General features: G+C 33.5%; 1 protein-coding gene across 1 annotated transcript in view; it reads right to left on the bottom strand.

Annotated features, from left to right (window-relative positions):
• LOC143232434 (uncharacterized) overlaps window positions 1-2,711 on the bottom strand; it is a gene marked incomplete at its 5' end in the record, with an annotated part of 167,779 nt that extends 165,068 nt beyond the window's left edge. Inside the window, one exon of the mRNA XM_076467892.1 lies at window positions 2,699-2,711. Coding sequence (XP_076324007.1) covers window positions 2,699-2,711 — 13 coding nt within the window. The remainder of the gene's footprint in view (window positions 1-2,698) is intronic.
• Between the last annotated feature and the right edge of the window lie 19,225 nt (window positions 2,712-21,936).

Raw genomic sequence — 21,936 nt, 5'->3', positions numbered from 1 at the left:
TAACAGCCGTGGGGGCGTTATAATGTGACGGTCAAACCTACTATTCGTTGGTAAAAGAGTAGCCTAAGACTAGCTGCTTTCCCTCTAGTCTTACACTACTAAATTAGGGAAGGCTAGCGCAGATAGCCCTCGAGTACCTTTGCGTGAAATTCAAAAACAAATAAACCAAATTTTGAGAACAATGACATTAGTAGCAATATATTTACCTATCAATCAGTAGCATCCTAGTGGTTCAGCAGTAAACCTCATGGTTTATAATGCTAAAAAGCACCCTGCTGGTACAGCGGTAAGTTTACGGATTTACAACGCTAAAATCAGGGTTCGATTCCCCTCGGTGGACTCATCAGGTAGCCCGATGTGGCTTTACTATAAGAAAAACACACACATAATGTTAGAAATCCGATGTTTAAAGCAAAGACAGCGCACTGTGTAGGTTGGAGTTTAATAACAAACAAAGCAATGCAATATTTATTCTAGTTTACAAATCTAATTATTCTACTTAAGTTATTACATAATATAACAGTTTGTTCTTTTTTCCATTTCAGTAGATACTGACTCTTCTTTATTGGATGAAGTTTTCACTTTTCACCCATCTTAGGAAAGATGAGTTGGTCATAGCTTGAGATGCAGTGACGTAGCTAGTTGATGGTTCAGCGCAGGTTGCAGGTTAAGAAATATGAGAGCTTTCTTTTTTCTTAGCGTCCATTCATTTTTCACTGAGCTTATTATTCTAAAGTGTTCAGTGTTTGGATTTTCGCTACAGTTTCTGCTTAGGTGGTTATAAATTCCAGAATTATTAAAAGGCAGTAATGCGCATGCTCCTTGATTGTGATAGTTAAAGTTCAAGTCGCTAACCCAATACAGACTTGCTTGCAGCAAGGACACAACTATTTGTAAAGTACCAGCGATTATTTTATTATTCTTTGAATGAGGTATTTTGTCTGTAAACAGGAAAACAATAGTGTTATCAACCTGTTTAGTTTGAAGATTACTCTCAGGCTGATGGGGAATAAGTAAAATAAAATAAAAAATTCTGCAAGTCTGTATTGGATCAAAGACTCGAATCTTATTACATCAAAATAGCTATATTATAATGGCATAAAACAGGTGTCATTACTAGGCTAGCACAAAAGGCTGTTTTGTTTTCGACGGAAAGGTGGATAATGTCCCATCCCAGAAAATGAACTCCATACATTAGCGTTAAAAGTAATCAGTCTCCGTGCAGAACCATCAAGGGGCAGTACTTAAATTACATAAAACTATTACCTGTTTATGTATGTATTTTATTATTGTTATCATTCTTCTCGTGTTTTCATGGCGTTCTTCACGCGATTGCGATGTTCTGTAATTTGAAATTTTCAATTATAGCACTATTAAAGAGACAATATTGTATAAGAAACGATATAAATACGCATTGAAACAAATGGGGTTAGAGAAGTATTTTAGTGATTAAAATTCCTCATAAACGATGGCGCTGATATTTATTGGAAAAGGGCACTTAATAATGTAACGGATATAAAGCCTGAAACCGAAACACTCTCTAGAGTAGCGTATTGCATAAAACTCTACATCTTGTCTTGTTAGGCCTAGCTTCATTCCTGTTGGGTTTAACTGATTTAGTTCGAAGTCAGACATTCAGGAGAAACAAGCCACGCCAAATCCGGTTCAAACACAAAGCTCTTGTTTTAAGTTAATTGTTCGGAGGCTTGTTCCGCATGCACAAACACATATTTATACATACATCAGGTCACGACGTCAGTTTACTAGAAACATAGATTTCAAAACAGTGGATTCAGCACCAACTGGTTTTAAGTGTCAAATGAGTAATAGTTGCAGTTAATACACGAGACCCTGGAAAATCGTGAATTTTTCGCGAATATTTTGAATAATGTCCATTGTTCCTGTGTTATGCTAACATATTTAAAGTCACTGAATTTGAATCAATTGAGCTTGTTTTACTCTCAGTAAATACTAATTGTACATCTGAATGATTATAGACTTTTCAGTGTATTTTATGCGAGACTTGAAGAAATTTCGAAAGGTAACGTGAGACTTAATGGAACTTCTAAATTAAAATTGTGTAAGTAACTTGCGATGTATTAGACGTGGGGCTGTGCATGTTATCTTTGATTGATAATGTGCATGTGGCTCCTAAGTGGTTTTGAGAAACTGAATATGATTTTCGATTACTTTCGTGCACGATTAGATATTTTATTCTTAGAAACTTACTATCAGAGATCCAGTTAGCTAGATTAATAAATGTGTATATAATTACCAATTAGTAACGCTTGTGACAGTGTACATTATTTCCTAATTACACATACACAACATTAAAAATGCAACTCTGTACGCGATTTTCCCTAAGAGCAGACATATATGTATATATTTATGAACGTACAAGATCCGGACAGTTTCAATCACATTGAATATATGTTAGATGTTTTGTCAGTAGACAAGTCCCAGTCCAGTTACATCTATATATGGAACTACATGTAAGTTTTTATTTTTTCATTAGCTATATGTACACTTACCTACTTGCCAACCTTCCACGAATTCTAACTTACTACTAATTTTCCTAACAACTTACTTAATTCCAAATCCTACTCACTTTATTTGCTCATTAAATCCTAATTTAATTACTCATACATATCTACCTATTTACTTTCCAATTTACCTATTTATTATACTATTTACTCACCTTCCCAGTTTAACCATCAGTGCAAGATGTTTAGCTCAACCTGAAAAATAGAAGATATACCTATTAACATTCTTATGATTCGGTTAATTCTGAAACGCCACGAAGAACTAGAGCATAAATATATATGTAAATCACTAACTTATTTATAAATGGAATGTACTAATGTAAGATCATTCAGTATTATTGCAAGTTTTATCATAAATCAATAAAATGAAGCTCTAAGTTTATAAATCTTTAACGCCAACAATGAACGACTGACAGAGCCACGATGCATCCATATTATTGATTTAAACGGAAACAAACGCTTTCAGTCGAAGAGAAAAAAAGAGAAATTCACGCATCTCTAAATTGTGAAGATTAAAAAGTTTTTATTTAGTCGAGTTTCACCGTAATACAAAATTGTGATCAAAAGGTATATGTATCCCCATCTGCATAAGCACGATTAAGATAAAACATAGTTTTTTATAATAGTATACTAAGATATGTCTATTTATTCCCAAACTGACGCTTCCATATATACCGAGTGACCCAAAAGTACCCTTTCTATTTTAAAGTTTAACAATTACCTAACTGAGGAATACTACCATGAGGTTTTCAACTTCCTGTTGCCCTACTAAAACAGTTTTTACTGACATGTCAGTAGTCTTCTACGTGTGCACTCTTAGTAGTTCTCAGCACGTCTAACTGATATTCGATTTCAGACCACGTTCGCAACAACATTTCCATAGTTACAGTGGTGATGGCGTGTGTTATCCCAGTCTTTAGCTCCGTGACGTTTGGTATAGGTGTGCGATACACGATATCTTTAACATACCACCATACTTCTTTCCTGTATTAGCGTTACAATTGAAGAATTTTTTTTTCAGAAAGGAAGCAAATGTAAGGATGGCTAATATCAGTCCTTCAAAAACAATGCAAACAAGATACTAGGGTTGGCAGTTGCATCATTTCTATATAATAGCACAGGCACATAAATAGGATGCATTAAACTTAATTGTGATAAAATAGTTACATATATTGTTAGTCGTTAATTCTTTCCTGTGCTCTTAAACAGTGATGATAAAAATGCAGTCGCTATTGTCTTGTTTACATTGTTTCTGAACAATTGATATTAGTCTTTCCGATATTTGCTTCTTTTCTTGAAAAGTTTTTTAATTACTTGTTTTCTTGTTTTTAATGCATTGTTTGTTTTTAAATTTCGCGCAAAGCTACACGAGGGCTATCTGCGCTAGCCGTCCCTAATTTAGCCGTACAAGGCTAAAGAGAAGGCAGCTAGTCATCACCACCCGTCGCCAAATCTTGGGCTACTCTTTTACCAACGAATTGACCGTCACATTATAACGCCCCCCACGGCTGAAAGGGCATGTTTGGTGCGATGGGGATTCGAACCCGCGACCATCAGATTACGAGTCGAACGCCTCAACCACCTGGCCATGCCGAGCCTTTAAATGCATTGATCCAATAGATATAGAAAAATGGTATTTATAACAAACTCAGTTTTAAATTTCTCCACAAAGAGCTGTGTAGATGGCCCAAAAGAATAATATTCACACGTTAAAAACTCTATGGCCGTGCACATGTGTTCTAATCATAACAACATGCAAATTCGAAAGGTGTTTTGATATACATAAATCAGATAACTTGACACCCCTAACTAACATTTCTTAAATGGCATTATAAAAAGAAATAATTTAAAAATTATTAGGCACTGATGCATTTATAAATATAATGATCAATGAAACACCACAACTGATATCGTCATTTCTGTGATATTTGTAAGGACTGCAGGTAATACGATACTACTTGACGTATGCGTATAAATTTAAAAAATAATACACGCATAAGCGCTATGGCAACCTTAAGGCTAAAACTCACAAAAGTTTGAAAACTGTTAACATAATGATGTTTTACAAAATACTGTCTAGAATATTTCAAAAGAACAGACAAACGAAATTTAAAAAATGAGAGTTAATTCTACAATCATGTCGACTTGATTGATATATAGCAATAAAAGTATTACAGTATTCACACACGAAAGACAAGAAAATATAAGTAGATTTTGCAAGCTGCCTGCCTATATATTTCAACGTCGATTAGCAGTGAAAGCTTTGTCCATATACTATAAAACACAATATTAAGTGTGCATACATTCTAGTTATGAATACGCCTTGCACCAAGAAAAACAACTACAATTTATTTTATTATAACAACATACTATAGTGTTGCAAAATATATGGAGAAACTAAAATCGTGAACGGCCGTGTAAGGAAATATGCTGAATGGAGAAAATTATCGTGAATTGAAGATAGAAAAATAATCTTACACAAAACAACTACAAAGTTCCATAGGGTCCGTTAACAAATTCCCTTTTATTCAACCGCGACGCACACACCATGAAATATTACCATCAGTCACGAAAGAAATAGCCACCGAAAAAAGTTAGCAAATTCAAACATCTTAGCTGGTGCATCATGTGTCATCAAGTGTGTTCTCTCCCTAAATACGTCTTATATAGGTGAATGTATATAGTTAAGCTCACAAACGTGTGTGTGTACACTAAGAAAAGAGACATGATAGTCGTGAAGTCATAGAAATTCACTTTAACGAAATTAAATATAATTTTAATCAAATGAAGATGGTCAACCGGAGGACAGAAAAAGTAGAAACACTGAAGTTGAAAAGAACAGTGGCATATTTAGGCTGGGGCTAGATGGGGGCCCATTGATAATTTCATTCTATGTCAAATTACATTGGATATAGAGCCCACAAAACCTTAAATCCGCCACTGGAAAATAATTCAAAGATGTGCAACATTAAGAGTCACCCACCATTTATCGCGCATGAATTTCGAAAATATAAAATTGAGTATATTTCAACAGAAGGTTAATGAATAAGAAAACGGCCACAAATGAAAAAAAATTAAGAATAAAAACTGAAGTTTTACAATTTACAATAGAAAGTTGTAAAACTAATTATGAAAATCAATTCCAAAATGAAGGAAAGTTTAGAGAATACATAAAATATGAGCAGATTCTGGAAAGTGTTTATGCTTGTCTTGTTTGAACACAAAACTACACAGAGATCTATTTACTCTGTACCTACCCAGTTATCAAAACCCGATTGTGAATATAATAAGCAATTAGAATTATTGTTGCGTCACCAGGGGGCATCACTGCTACTTGTAACGCCAACATGTGAAGCAACTGTAATTGGTTACTTTCAGGATCAAATGCTTACTCTATAGCATTATATTTTGATAAAAAGGTGTTTAAAAAATATTTATGTATACAATACGGTAAAATAACTGAAACATCAGGTATTAAAGCTTGTAAGTGAGAATTGGAAATGAAAGTGTTGTCGTAATACTTGTACGAGTTAAAATGGGCCGGGCATGGCCAAGCGTGTTAAGGCATGCGATTCGTAATCTGAGGGTCGCAGGTTCGCATCTCCGTCACGCCAAACATGCTCGCCCTTTCAGCTGTGGGGGCGTTATAATGTGACGGTCAATCCCACTATTCGTCGGTAAAAGAGTAGCCCAATAGTTGGCGGTGGGTGGTGATGACCTTCCCTCTAGTCTTACACTGCTAAATTAGGGACGGCTAGCACAGATAGCCCTCGAGTAGCTTTGTGCGAAATTCAAAAACAAACAAAACAAACGAGTTAAAATACTTTGGAAAGTAAGATTTTTACATGGGAATAATTTTAGAATTAGTGTGAATTCACATAAATATCACTTAAGAAATCACGAAAACAACATTTTTTTCTCACTGAAACCAACTTTTATAAATCTGTCATCAAACCTTATTTTTCTGTTTCCTTATTTAATAAGGTGTATTAATTTACGAGTAAAATTGGAATATGAATAGTTTTTATAAGGAGATTCGATGGCCTGTTAGCTAAGGTTCAGACAGATTTGCTTTACGTTATAGTATTTTTACAAAATAATTCTAATACTTTATGTAAATTGTTTAAGATATATAAAACTGAACTTATATCACTTTCACAGATGGTATCATATCTCCCAGAGAGACGTACTGTTTTTCTATTGTTTATGTTACTTCTTTTTTATCTTCTTCCAAACACCTTTTCAAAAGAACGCCATTTTTTTTACTTCTAGGCGAATTGGCTTAAAACTTGGTAGAATTACACCTTTGTCCAGTTCACTCAGGCACTTTGTTAATTTCTTATTTAGACCTTTTTTAAAGGATTTTATTTGGTCAAAGTCATAGAACTAAATTTTGGTTTTTTGTAAGATCATATTTACAGCAATCGGGGTGAAGATTGGCGCAAGTATAAATTTTTAAGCGTCCAACAAACTGACATACAAAACATTTGGGTTTTTCATGGGTGAGGGTCAAAGCACACTTTTGGAGATTTGATAAATCAATCTACCTTATTTTGACCAACTTACATGTATTTAAATGTATAATTTTAGGGGTTTTGGACAATTACTTCACCGTATTTCAGTCAATTTAAATTGGATTTTTATGGGTTCCATACGTGTGCATACAAAAATGTGGGATATTCCCATTTTTGACTACTCTAGGGAAGGTTAAATAAACCAATAATTTCAGGGTTTGGGTCAAATTACTTAGCCTTGTTTCGACAAATATACATGAAATTTCGTAGAGAGATACTCCTTGTAGGTCTCAACAGAGATATAGACTGAAATTTTTGTATTATCCTCAATGTTTCAGTGAAAAAAGTACAATTTGGGGTTTTCGTGAACCATTTATGTATATGCCAACCAACTTAAATGGGATTCTGTACAAAACTGTCTGCTTACAGGTTTCAAGCAGTGATAGAGGAATTTTTCTGTGTTTTTCACGATGTTAGAAGTGCATAGCTGAGACACATTGCACTCGCCCACGAATGTTGGTCTCTTTAATACTGGGTTTTAAATAATCAAAGTAACTACTATTAATTAAGAAACTAAGTAGCTATCGAATGATACTGCGAAAGCGCTTTTCGTTTTTCAATGGCAAACCTGAATAGAATATGAGGATTCAAACTAAAACTAATGTCTTTATACGTGTGTGTTTATGGACACACATAAACAGGCGCAGATGCTTTGGCATTTGCAGCATAAATATATTTTACATATATCTACACACAAATATATACATACATATACACACATACATACAAATTGACATGTTTTACGTATATAACATTAGCGTGGATGAATGTTACTAATACATCCTTAACAGAAGCCACAAACCAATTGAGTTCGACGGGTTAGAACTAGAAAATGAAAAGCTGTACAAGATATGAAAGAAATGATAGCACAATTTATTAATGACAGTTGAGAATTATGCAAGTGAAATGGATAATCTAAATATATGGACTCGTTATACCTTCAAGATTTTCTATGAAGGCCATATATAGGTGTGTTAGTCTTATGGTAACATCATTTCTCAAATGATTTATTTAAATGATCCTTCAACTGAAATGTCATCCATAAAACAACTCAAAGAATGACGTCCTACCGAAACTTGAAGAATCAAGCGTTTTATTTTGAAGAGTTTAATAAATAATTCACTATGAACACAGACCGACAGATACATTTCATTCACCAATCGACTCTTCAATCACATTATGTCTGTATCAAGAACAGTTTGTTTGTTTTTAATTTCGCAAAGCTACACGAGGGATATCTATGCTAGCTGTCTCCAATTTATCGGTGAAAAACTAGAGGAGAGGCAGCTAGTTATCACATCACCCATTGCCAACTTTTGAGCTACTCTTTTATCAAAGAATAGTGGGATTGACCGTTACTTTATAACGCCCCCACGGCTAAAAGAGCAAGCATGTTTAGCGTGACGGGGATTCGACCCCGCAACCCTGGGATTTTAATTCCAGTAAAATGTAAAAAGGTTAATAAGTATATATTCAAACTACTGTTATGGTTTTACTTTAGATGAAAAGTCCCGTCAGTCATGAAACGTTTTAAATGCATGTACAACTGTAACTACATTCATTTAACAGCTGCCATACGAACCAGTCTAGCACCTTTTAGTACTAAGCCTAGGATGTCAACGGTGGAGTCATTCCAGAAATAGGTGATTTAGGGTTATTTCGATAGATTTTGATGAATGAAGCTTAGAACAACTTCTAAACAAAGAAAAATAACAATAACAACTAAAAACAACTAAATATTACTGAAAATATGACATGATGAGGACTATTGAGAACACTACGGTAATATCATAATGGGCATTATATTTATCTTATATTTACTTTTCATTGCGATTAATTTGAAAATCACTGAGGAAATTATCTTGTTATGCATCGTATATCTGCTTGCTTCAACTTCAATCCCACATCTTTGGGCTTCACTGTGATGTTAGTTTCACAAAATATTGAAACTAATGATTTCTTACATATGATTCCAACTCCCTTTTTGAAGGTAACTATATTATTAAACCCGTTTTCTTTTTGTATATTTATGTTTCGTTGTAATTGCAGTTATAAACTGGTATATCACTTCAATAAGAATATCTTGGAATAAGTTCTTCCATCATCTGACCTGGATTCACGATTTAACATAATCGCTACACCTAAAAAGCCACATCTAGAACAATTCAATATGTTTCATTGCTACACCGTTTTACTTTACAAGTTAACTATGTTGGCCTTCATAGTCAGGTCGGCCCGGCATGGCCAGGTGGGTTAAGGCGTTCGACTCGTAATCTGAGGGTCGCGGGTTCGAATCCCCGTCGCACCAAACATGCTCGCCCTTTCAGCCGTGGGGACGTTATAATGTGACGGTCAATCCCACTATTTGTTGGTAAAAGAGTAGCCCAAGAGTTGGCGGTGGGTGGTGATGACTAGCTGCCTTCCCTCTAGTCTTACACCGCTAAATTAGGGACGGTTAGCGCAGATAGTCCTCGAGTAGTTGTGCGAGAAATTAGAAAAACAAAGTGAGGTCACGTGTCTGGTCCAGCGACCTGGACCTCGAAAATAGTGTGAAACGTTTTCTTTTTGGCTAATCAAAACAACCCAAATCTTTCAGACATGACTCGTTTTTTTTTTTTATTCACATCAATATGCTCGGGTGGTACGTGTTAAATTATTAAGCAAACCTAAGATCTATCTGTTTTAGCAAACAAGAAATACTATATACTCCGAATTTTTTAAGTAGAGATATAGGATTTTTTAAAACCTCAGTGTTGATATATAATGCGTTTGAATAAAGTCGTAAACACATTTCGATGAAGATGTCAAGAAGTGAACACACAAACAATATTCGGAGTTCACAAACGTCGCTATTGGCTAAAGGTTTTTTTGAAACCGTTGGCAAATTATTCAAATACACGTTCTACGTATATTGTACACTTTCCTTCATACAGATAAAAAAAAATAAGGAATTCAAAAACTTATTGCAGAAAGTATTTATAGAGTTCCTTATAAGGAAGACAGTTGGTTATAAGGAGCGAAAATGAAACTAATATAGACTAGAATCTTTTCCGTTGTGCCACAGCTTACTAACAAAAAGGCCATAATAATCATCTGTAACACGCAAAAATTTAATCAATCATCATACGTGTCATGCTCTTAACACACATTAATATCGATAGGTAAATTCGCCAAAACACAGCGTCGTCTCACTGAGACATTTACTATTTATAATCATTTTAAAAACACCAAGAAAATTTATGAACTTTGTATGACTGACGGCCAAGAGAAAGGAGTGAATAAAGAAAAACAACAGAAAAAAATGAACGAAGAAAATAGGTCTATTGCAAGTCTGTCGGAAAGTGTCTAATTCCGAGAAGTGTTTTTATATAATTATTCGTTTTAGCCTTCGTAGCCAGGGTAACTACAGTTTACGTTATATAAACACGTCTAGACGCCGAGGTTTTTCGTCTGCTTTTTCTGTGCAAGTTTTGAACTTGTATTAAATATTAAGTTGAGAAAATACAAAGGTGTCAATCATTTTAATAATACCACACGTGCGTAATTCTCATCCAAAATTTTCTCGTGTCTCGTGCCACAGTCTTGCTGTCGATGAAAAATGTCCCGACAACTATGTATCTGTCATTTTCCTTAAGTCTCCTATACGTCCAAACAATATGTCTTTACATTAAATGTAGATAATTTATAGAAAACTAGGCAGCATCACCTTATATGTATTGTGCATTGCTTAAAGGTATGCTTGTGCCTCTCAGCCCATGCTAAAAAAATCACACCTAAGAAACTATCATCAATAACCAAAAATGAAACACTCCACACAAATACTCCCAAAATATAATGTGATATTCAATCTTTCCATCCACATTAGCACAGTATTAAGCCATCATATTAGCTGTTACATACCATGTGTGAAATGTAAACAAGTGCAAATGAATAACGTACTATTAATGTTACAAAAAAAAACTTGCTACACCGAAAAATAACTATGTATTGTGAATTTGTTATAGGTGTGCGTATAGGAGCCGATAAAACCAATTTTCATTTATGACGTTTATGAAAATTACTCCAGTAACCAAAATTCACACGAATAATTATGTTATAATTGATAATATAAACGACTGTATTGTCTCTATATAAATTATTTTCAGTTTTAACTCTCATTAGATAAAAGTATACATACATTAAGTAATGAAAATATAAGGAACATTCAAGCATAACAACTATATTCAAAAAATGCCATATCAAGGTACAGCCACACTAATTTTCCATTTGCTTTACGACATAAAAACTCTAATTCTTCTAAATGAAATATGATTACAGACTACCAATGACACACACAATGAGTTCGTTCAATATACTATCCTGGCAATTACAGAACAGACACGGTACAAGTTATGGAGTGGTTCGTGTAAATAACGATTAGTACGTCAACGCACTGATGTATACTTTCATGGAGTGTGTAAGGGGCTGCACCGTTATTGATTCCAATAAAAATACATCGTATAAAATTACAACATTCTTTCAACACTGCAAAGATCATTGCAGCAAACACTGCGTAGTAAAATAATAGATCATTTAAGACTCATTTTAAACCATTAGCGACTGCAAACAATTATTGAAAAAGTCTACCTGTTGGTCGACCACGTAAACACATTACCTTAGAGGCGTGAACTGGGGGAGAGAGAGGAACAACGCATTATAACTACGTTATAAAACACATAAGTACAGGGTGTTGAAAAACATTACACCAGGGAGGCTATCAAACATACGTTGTGTATCTTACATTCTATCAAACATACGTTGTATATCTTACTACTACAAAACATACGTTGTATATCTTAAATTCTATAAAACACACTTTGTACATCTTACATTCTATAAAACATACGTTGTATATCTTACTACTATAAAACATACGTTGTATATCTTACATTCTATAAAACACACTTTCTAAATCTTACATTCTATAAAACACACTTTCTACATCTTACATTCTATAAAACATACGTTGTACATCTTACATTCTATAAAACATACGTTGTACATCTTACATTCTATAAAACATACGTTGTACATATTACATTCTATAAAACATACGTTGTACATATTACATTCTATAAAACATACTTTGTACATGTTACATTCTATAAAACATACTTTGTACATGTTACATTCTATAAAACATACTTTGTACATGTTACATTCTATAAAACATACTTTGTACATGTTACATTCCATAGATGGGATTTTTAATAATCACACAATAACTAAGGGCAATTAAAACATTTTCTTTTTCAGGAAAATGAAGTTAAGTCGGTTTTAATACGTTACGTTGTTGACGGTTAATTATACGTTATCTGCAACAGCTGTTGAACAACTATCACAGTTTAATGTTGGATGAATTGAAACTGTCCCATCTACTGTGAATTAAGCTTTTACTTTCACTCTACGAGCTTAAAAATAGTAATCAGCAATGCCTTTCCGTTTTTAATATCTCTCTGTATATATATCTGTATCTCTCTCAGTATATATCTATATCTATACATCCGTATATCTCTCTCTGTGTATATATATATTTCTATCTCTCTCTCTATGTATATATATATTTGTATATCTCTCTCTGTGTATATATATATTTCTCTCTCTCTCTCTATGTATATATATATTTGTATATCTCTCTGTGTATATATATATATATATCTGTATATCCGTATATCTCTCTTTCTGTCTATATATCCGTATCTCTGTATATATATATATCTGTATTTCTCTCTCTGTATATATATATATATCCGTATATCTCTCTGTATATATATCATATCTCTCTCTGTGAATATATATATATCTCTGTATATATATATATCCGTCTCTCTCTGTATATATCATATATAACTCTCTCTGTATACATCTGAATATCTCTCTCTGTATATATACATCTATACATGTTTTAATAGCTCTAAATCTTCATAACTTTTAGGTCACCTTTTTTTCCTTTCCTTCTTTCACTAAATATGTTAAAAGATAACATTAAATAGATTTAAGAATTAAGGTAAATTTCTAGCCAAAAAAGCCATGATCATAAAGCACGGAAGAAGTCATAATTTTATACACAGGGCTAAGTCAGTAAGCATTTTTAAAATCCTGGTTGTTCAGAAATGACTGGATATATTCGAATGTATGATTATAGGAAAAGGAAATCATACGACGCCGAAAAAAATCCGTCTTTCTTTTGTTGTTTGTCATCGACATGAAAATCGTTATTTGTTGGACAAATTTTCAGATAGTTCCAACAGCTGGACGCGCGTGGACAAGTCGACTTTGCCACGCCTTCACCTGCAATCAGCTTTAGTCTTGTTCGTGAGACCGTGCCAACAAAATAGAGGACCGTCTCTTGATGATTTTGTCACCAGTTTGTGCTTTCAAGTGAAAGTGCAATTATGTCTATCACGCAAAGCCACACACCCATATATGTTATCGAACAAGATGTATAAACCTACACACAAACGTACATACGTGTATGTGTATGTATGTATATACATTTATACACAAACATATACATGTACACAGCTACATACATCGTAAGTCAATTTCGCTAAACCTATACCAGTTTAATGCCCTAGCTTCACCATATTTATGTTTCACTTGGAACTTTATGTGGTGCACAAACATAATTCAACATTAAGAAACAGTAGCGACCCGTAAAAAGCGTGGTGCTCACTATTGTTGAAATCGGGAGTGGGCGGAACACACTAGCAGGTAAGCCTTTTTCCCACGCTTTACTAAAGCCTAATTCTCTAAATTACACATTACTATACATTATAACAACACCGTGAACGTAGGGGGGGGGTAAAAGGAATTGAGGCAGAAAGGGAGAAAAAATATACACCTAACGGGACAAATTAGGTTTCGAATAGTTCGAAAAATTCTACTATTACATGTATTTAATGACAAGTGATAATAACAATACTATATGTAAATAAGCACACTACATTACTCATTCCTTAGGTAATTGGTGCAATACAAAATGACTTAATGAATGTTGCCATTAACGAAAATTACAGAGGAGAGAAGATACAAGTTTACATACCGTAAGTCAACTGTTTGACAAAGGACTTTATTTCAATAACAATATATTCGACTATCTAGCTTTGGTGACTACCGGGCAAACATATAAATATATATGTTTCTATAGAACAAAATACTAGAAATATTATCAAAAGGCAATTGTACATTTATCTGCTTCAAGTTACATCTGGTTCATTCACAGTGGGTTAATTTTTGGCTCTTTCTCAGATGTCACAACGAACGGCTAAATCTCCTTTAAAACAGAACCCAATATAACTATCTTTCAATATGTCATATATACATTAACACAAAAATAATTGCCAATCGTATATTTCTCTTGTCCTGACTCTACGATTTAAAACCTATTATCAAGCAATACAAAGTCACAAACGAAACGTGACTGTTGTCAAAGTACGACATTGATTTCTCCTTACCTGAACCAAGCTATCTAACAGAGAATAGTAAAAATAAATGCAATATTTTCATGATGTTCGAACAACAAAGGCAATAACACACTGTTATAAATATACTAAAACGTAACTGACTATTTGTCATTGATGTGGTCAACATGATTGTGATTTGCAAAATAACGATTAAGAGATATATTTAATTTATCTTATAGGAGTACTAGTTAATTAACATCAATTAAATTGAAATTATTTTATTCCCAATAAGTGAAAATGATTAAAGCAAATGTTCATTACAGGTGAAGGTTTGTCGTTTCTTAACAATCTGTAACTTTTTCCTACTTCCTTCCCTCAAAAATGGACAAGAAAAATAATCGTGAGAAAGAAAGAAATGAACGTACAAAACAATAAAATAAAAGGAAACTTCGATTCTTTCCATTAATAGAGCTAAGCTACCTTCGCTAAAATTTACTCACGAGCGTAATTTTTCCTATAACATAAAGTACACAGATTCTGACATGACGAATCACGGGAATTATCTGATGACTGATGAAGCCAAAGGCGAATAAAAAAACTGGTTTGGATCATAAAAACAAGAAATGGAGACACGTGCAGTTCCATTTCATGTAAAAAATAACGTATCCCTATTTTTCAATCTCTTAATCTTTCTTGTTACATGTCAACTTGACATCAGTAATATACCACCAACATTGTCAAATAAAACTTTTTTATATGTATAGTTAGTTCTATACATAGTTAGAGCTACACAATGGGCTATCTGTGCTATGCCCGCCACGAGTATCGAAACCCAGTTTTTAGCGTTGTAAGTCCGCAGCCATACCGCTGAGCCACTGAGGGGCAGGTTAAGTTGATCTGCAGTGTTGTTGGTAACGAATAAGATGTTTTGAGATTAAGTTATAATAAAAGTTCTAACTAACTTTGTAAGAAACATTTGTGTGTGTCTGTGTATACACACAGGGTTTTACAGCGTTTTCTGATACATTTGGCCATCAATAAAATGGCAGACAGCTGATCGAAGCTGTAAAATATTCAACATAGCTACATGTCGGATGACGTCTGTCAAGTGCATCGACAGAACAGGCGCTGAACGACACACAACTGACTTTAGGTTTGTTTTGAATTTCGCGCAAACCTACACGAAGGCTATCTTCGCTAGCCGTCCCTAATTTTGCAGTGTAAGACTAGAGGGAAGTCACCACCATCAACCGCCAACTCTTGGGCCACTATTTTACCAACGAATAGTGGGACTGACCGTAACTTTATAACGCGGCTGAAAGGACGAGCGAACTCGCGTCCTTCAGATTGCAAGACGAGTGCCTTAACCACCTGGCCATGCCGAGCCACCTGACTTTGGGTATATCCCCACAGTAAAAAAATCAAGTGAACCATCCAACAGCATGTCTATCACGTCACACGAAGTTATATGGTGGTCATTTCGGCAAACAAGGTTTGGCGTTCCTAAAGGCCTTAATGGTACATCCATTCCAAAACTTATATCATGATAAGCATACTTGTTTTATCGACGTTGGGTCACGCCAACAATTTTTGATAAAAAACAAATATATATATACAGGTTAAAAGCGCATTAGATACGAAGTTATTGAATACAATTGGAGCGCTTGTGTATGTACATATATATTTCAGTATACAATTGCTGAGGCTTAAAATCCAATAGGACTAAGTATAGATAAAAATATATATAAAATATTCTACACAAGGTAGTTAGGATTCAAACATATTGAATTAGTGGTAGGTGTGCAAATTTCCGACGTTAAAACATGGGATTTGAATATCTATGAAGCGATGACAGAGTACAGATAGCTCAATGTGTAACTGCACTGAGAAAACATCAACCAGTCGTATGGAATATTTTTTGGCCTTTTGATAATGTACGTATAGTGTATTTGATATTGTCAATATTGCGTATTTTCAAATTTTGCGTCTAATCACCCAAATACTAAGAAAATTCCATACTGATCACAGTACCATGTCAGATGCTGTATGGCCACGTCCAATTTTAGATATATCTGACCATTACATAGTCATGTTCCAAGATAATTAACCCTGTTAATTGTCGATCCTGACAAATGACATTGCATGTGATTCAAACCAATTTGGTTATAAGAAGTGTTCCAATTTCCTTTTGTATTAACATATATTTATTATGTAAGTTACTGGGAACAACTTCGTATTCACAGAAACGTGTTTTTTACTTTTAGAATTTCCACGCAAAGCTGTACAAGGACTATCTCAGCATAACCATTCCTAATATTGAGTTAACAGACTAAAGAAAATGCAGCTAATCAAAATCATTCACCTCCAATTCTTGGGCTTCCCTAATCTAACTCAATAGTGAAATTTGACAGTCACTCTTATAAGGCATCCACGGTCTCAAAGCGCGGAGCGGCTTTTGGCAGCATCAGGATGCAAACAACGAATTATCGGATCCAGAAACCTATACGTATTTGTGGCAAAGTTACAAGGCTATCCGTCGCTGTTCTAAACTTTGAAGTGCTGATAAAAGGTACGGCAGCTAGTGAGAAGCACCGTTCGTTACACCCATGAACCATCCTAAAGGATGGTTAAACACTACTCTCATAACGCACTCACAGTTTAAAGTAGAGAATATTTTGTGTCATCATTGGGGCTTGAACTCAGATCGTCAGGGCCAATCCGCACTCCAGAAACGCGTATGAAAATTGACAATATGATTTTAATTTGAACATGTTTTGACAAAAATTAAAATATCCAGGTCTATTCATAACAGAACATGATGAAGTAACGGTGAACGAAATATATGTTGAAGAATAAAGTAGAAACAATGTCTGCCACATCTAAACAATTGAAAATATCAAAGTTCATTTCAAATTCACCAATATTTCTTCACATAATTATAATTTTCCATGACTTGGACGTGAATTTAACAGTATATATGCGTGTACGTGTAAGTTTTGGAAATTTCTACGACGTACATTTTCCATTTTATCATCATCTATAATATCTTGATTTTTACAAAGATCATTAAATCTCTGTATTTGATCTGATTTGTTTCTCTGAGTAAAAGTACTGTGTGTCATGTTGCTAGAGATAAATGCTATCATATATACTTTTAATAACCTAAAAATCCAATTAAGGTTTTAAACAACAGTGTATGTAAAATAACTAATGTTTTATTCCAAGATACAAGCTAGACAGGGTCGTAACATTGGTAAACCGGAAACCTGATGAGATGGTAAGAATAAAAATAAAAAAACTACAGAAGAGATAACTTAAACTAGATACGGTATTATGTATGATGTAAGTATTCGTGGAAAGTACATATTTTCATTTGGTCCATGATCATATTGTACCATTTAGCTTTGAAGATTCACCATATTAATTTGCAATCTAGTTCATGGTGTTTGTCCTGTGACTTTTGAAACTTTAAATGATTTTTTCATTTAGTTAATGGTTTAGGTTTGTTTGTTTTTTTAATTTTGTATACCTGCAGTACTAGCTTATTGAATTTAATCTACTAATTAAATGAGAAAACAATTTAAATTTCAGAGATCACAGGACAACCCACGAAATAAATCTTAAATTAATAATGTGAACCTTTAAGTTAAAATGGGCCAGATGACTTTTGTTTGTTTGTTTTTGGAATTTCGCGAAAAGCTACACGAGGGCTGTCTGCGCTAGCCGTCTCTAATTTATCAGTGTAAGACCAGAGGGAAGGCAGCTAGCCATCACCACCCACCACCAACTTTTGGACTACTATTTTAACACCCCCACAGCTGCGACGGGATTCGAACCCGCGGCCCTCATATTACCAGTTGAGCGCTTTAACCACCTGGTCATGCCGGGCCAACATGGACTTTACCGGGATACGTAAATCACACTTTAGACGTGGTCATAATAAAGAATTTTAAAGATATGCAGTAAAGAAAGATCTTGATAAAGTCATCAAACCAAGATCATATCGTAGCCATATTGGATTTTTAAATGTTATATGATAAATATTAAATAAAAATGAAGTCGTGATGGAACGTTCACGGTTCTTCGATAATCTCAGCAGATAGCCCGATGTGGTTTTGCTATAAGAAAACAAACAATATCAGATCAAAAAAATTCATAATAGTTTATTAAAGTTTTTATGAAAAAAACCAACAACAAAACAAACTAAGATCCAACAGAATTCATACTGGATTGTTTTAGGCTACTCGGCAAATTCATATCAGAGTAAAGTTTTAATATATCTAAAAAAAATCACACGGTAAATTGTGCTACTAATTCCATATAATTTCAGAACATGAAAAACATACTAGCTTAACAGTGGCGACTGTATTGTTGTTAATTCACACATGTTGGAGAAATAAGTTTACCTTTTACTAAATTTTGCAGAATCGACACGGTGTTCAAATTACGAATTCTGAGTTGTTAATGCTTTTCTTTTCTTAGTACAAAAAGAATACGCCAGCTCTTTATCTTTTCATTAAACAGCCAATAACGTGAAAGTATATTCATTCTATTTCTTGAGAAAGTCGATTCTTGAAAGTTCATTTGAAAATTCAGTTTCAAAACTAAACAGCTTTCGTGTATTCTATTACTAAATGTTTTGTGACGGACTTCATACAAGTTTGATTTTAAAATTTCGGTTAATGATCATTATATGTTCTAAAAGTCATGCATTCATGTTTGGCGCTAATAGGATATTATATGTTTTATGAAGTAAAATACATAGAATGCTTATCGGGCGAAGTCTGAAAATCAACAGAACATAACGTTTTGGATATTTGTTAATAAAAGATGTCATATCCTATGAATGAAATCTATAGAATGCATTTTCAAAAAATTCGATCAATGTCTGCGTTTCTTGGCTTCTGAAGACACACATGCTTAACTACGAACGGAACAAAAAATGAAAGAAATTTGATTTAAGATGTCCTTTTTTCTTATTCCTGTGCGGCAAAGAAAACAACAACAATAAAATGATTTGATCCATGGAAAATGACAAGATTTTGGCAGTTTCCTCAACAAGATATATTGTCTTTTGTGTACGAAAAACATTATGTTTTGCATTATTTTGTGTCAAATTTTTTTATTTCCTTACACTTTTCTCCACTTGCCGCTTTTTGCCTGTCATAGATTTTCTTACTTTCAAATCAATGCGAGAAGAGAAAAAGATAAAGAAAAGCTTAAGATACTTTTAGTAGTTTTCAATAATTAATTGGTTGCGAGTTTTGGAATATTACGAAAACCAAGCACAAATACCAGTCTGTTATTAACCTCCTAGGTGAAGTTATCCTAATAATATCTCTTTCTATATAAATATATATATTTGCTTTTGAACTGGCATAGACATCTTACAATACGAGGAAAAAGGGAAAATATATTAGTAACTTTCCACGTGAATTATTAATAAAAAGGTGGCATACAGTTTTACTTACAGAACTAAATCTTGTTACTCTTATACCTAGAAACTGTAGCTCTTTCTCGGAACTCTAGAAGTTTCTTAGCTTTGATTGCCGAGTCCACAGTACGATCTATGAATATATACAATACTAACATAAAAATGCGCAGTAAGATACATAAAACTAAAGATATTTTTCTCAGTTTCATGTACACCACTGGGAGAATTAACCTTTCTTCCATTTACGTGTGGCGACTACTATAATTGGTATTATACAAAAGTTACTCATACATAAGTACTTATATCAAAATTTTAGTGCATAATTACATGGATTAGTTTAAAATAAATGGTCTGTAGCAATGCTTAGTGTTATACTCCTATACTTATAAAAAATATGGTCATTTTATTCTATGTCACTTTTCATGTTTGTAATTATTAGCACTAATTAGCACTCTATCGATTTTTGTTTACATTTTCTGATCCTTAATCGGTGTAGTTGACAATTAGAACCACAGCGAAGCTGCTTCAAAACAAATTATTTTCTTCTTGATAATTAAGAAAATGTCCATGCATGCCGTATTTATTGCGTTAAGTACCCATATCATCTGAGATATTATTACATATTAAGCGCTTAGTTCTAGAAACAAAACTGAAACCACCAAAGTAAATGTAAATAGTCCCTTAGATTTTTCCCCTAGCTAAAAATGGGTAATATTATGTTACAAAAAAGTTGATTTACAAGACAAGTGATGAAATATCTCTTGATTAAGTTAACCATATAAGGATTGCTTTTCAACGATAATATTCTCCCCAGCATCTAAGCATAGCCAATTAACAATAAAAAAATCATAACTTCTATTTTCTTTAATCTACTTTTTTACCATGATCATTCGTTTCCTGACTCTGAGTTTCATTACTGAGCCACAATCATCCTATTTTTTAATACAGAAGGATAATCTTTTCTAAGAACTATCTCTTTTAGTGTTCCTGAACGAATATTTTACTATCAATGTTCATTTACAAATTTTAAAGTTTTAGCATAAAAGTACTCCATTCCTTAAGCCTATGCTAGGCTATTCAATCATAAAAAAAATCCTTTGCTGCTCGAAATTTTGGTCTTCAATTAAAAGTTAACAATTTCCTGGTCATCAGCCTTAAAACAGGTGTAAATTTACTGGTCTAGAGCTTGACCTTTGACTCTAAAGGTTACATTTTTACCTGGCATTGTGTTTGGCCGTAAGAAGACTTAAAATATTCAATCTCCTGGAACTCGATTTATCAACTAAATGTAGGAAATGCTTTTATCCTGTACTTGACTATCACACAAGAATAACGAATTTTATGATCCTGATAAGATCCTCTTTTTAAACAATAAAGTATTCGATTTTCTGAACAATAGTTCAACGTTTTAACCACAAAGTTATTCTATTTTCTGATTGTGGTATTTACCTTTTAACTATTAAAGTTTCCTATTTCACAATACTGAGCTTTATTTTCCATACAATGTTCTCATTGCTTGGTTACTTTATTCAACTAATATAAATACTTCTTATATACTGACTCTAAACTGGACTTTTAGCCAGAAATATTTTACAGTTCGTGGTTCAAAGCTTAATTTTTACTGTTAAAAAGAGTCTCAGTTCCTGATAAAAAAATGTACATTTTAACAATAAAGTTGCTTTGACACAAAACTGTAATGTTCAAAATTTATACTCCAAATCATTTTTTTGAAATACCATGCAGAAGAACAAAATATACAAACGTCACTGACAACCCTATATTCTCAACAAATACCGTTAGCGTGTGTAATTACAAGGTTCCTTCAAAATATAGGATTTTCTAGGATAATTAAACTGAGACAACGGAAAAACCTATAAACCAATGGAAGTCTTCAGCATAATCGGGGTCCAATTACAGTTGTAACTGTATAATAGGGCAGA

Source organism: Tachypleus tridentatus, chromosome 1 (genome assembly GCF_004210375.1).
Source record: "Tachypleus tridentatus isolate NWPU-2018 chromosome 1, ASM421037v1, whole genome shotgun sequence".
Lineage (NCBI taxonomy): Eukaryota > Metazoa > Arthropoda > Merostomata > Xiphosura > Limulidae > Tachypleus > Tachypleus tridentatus.
The sequence above is the reverse complement of the archived record's forward strand: the minus strand, read 5'-3'. Positions and strand labels throughout refer to the sequence as shown.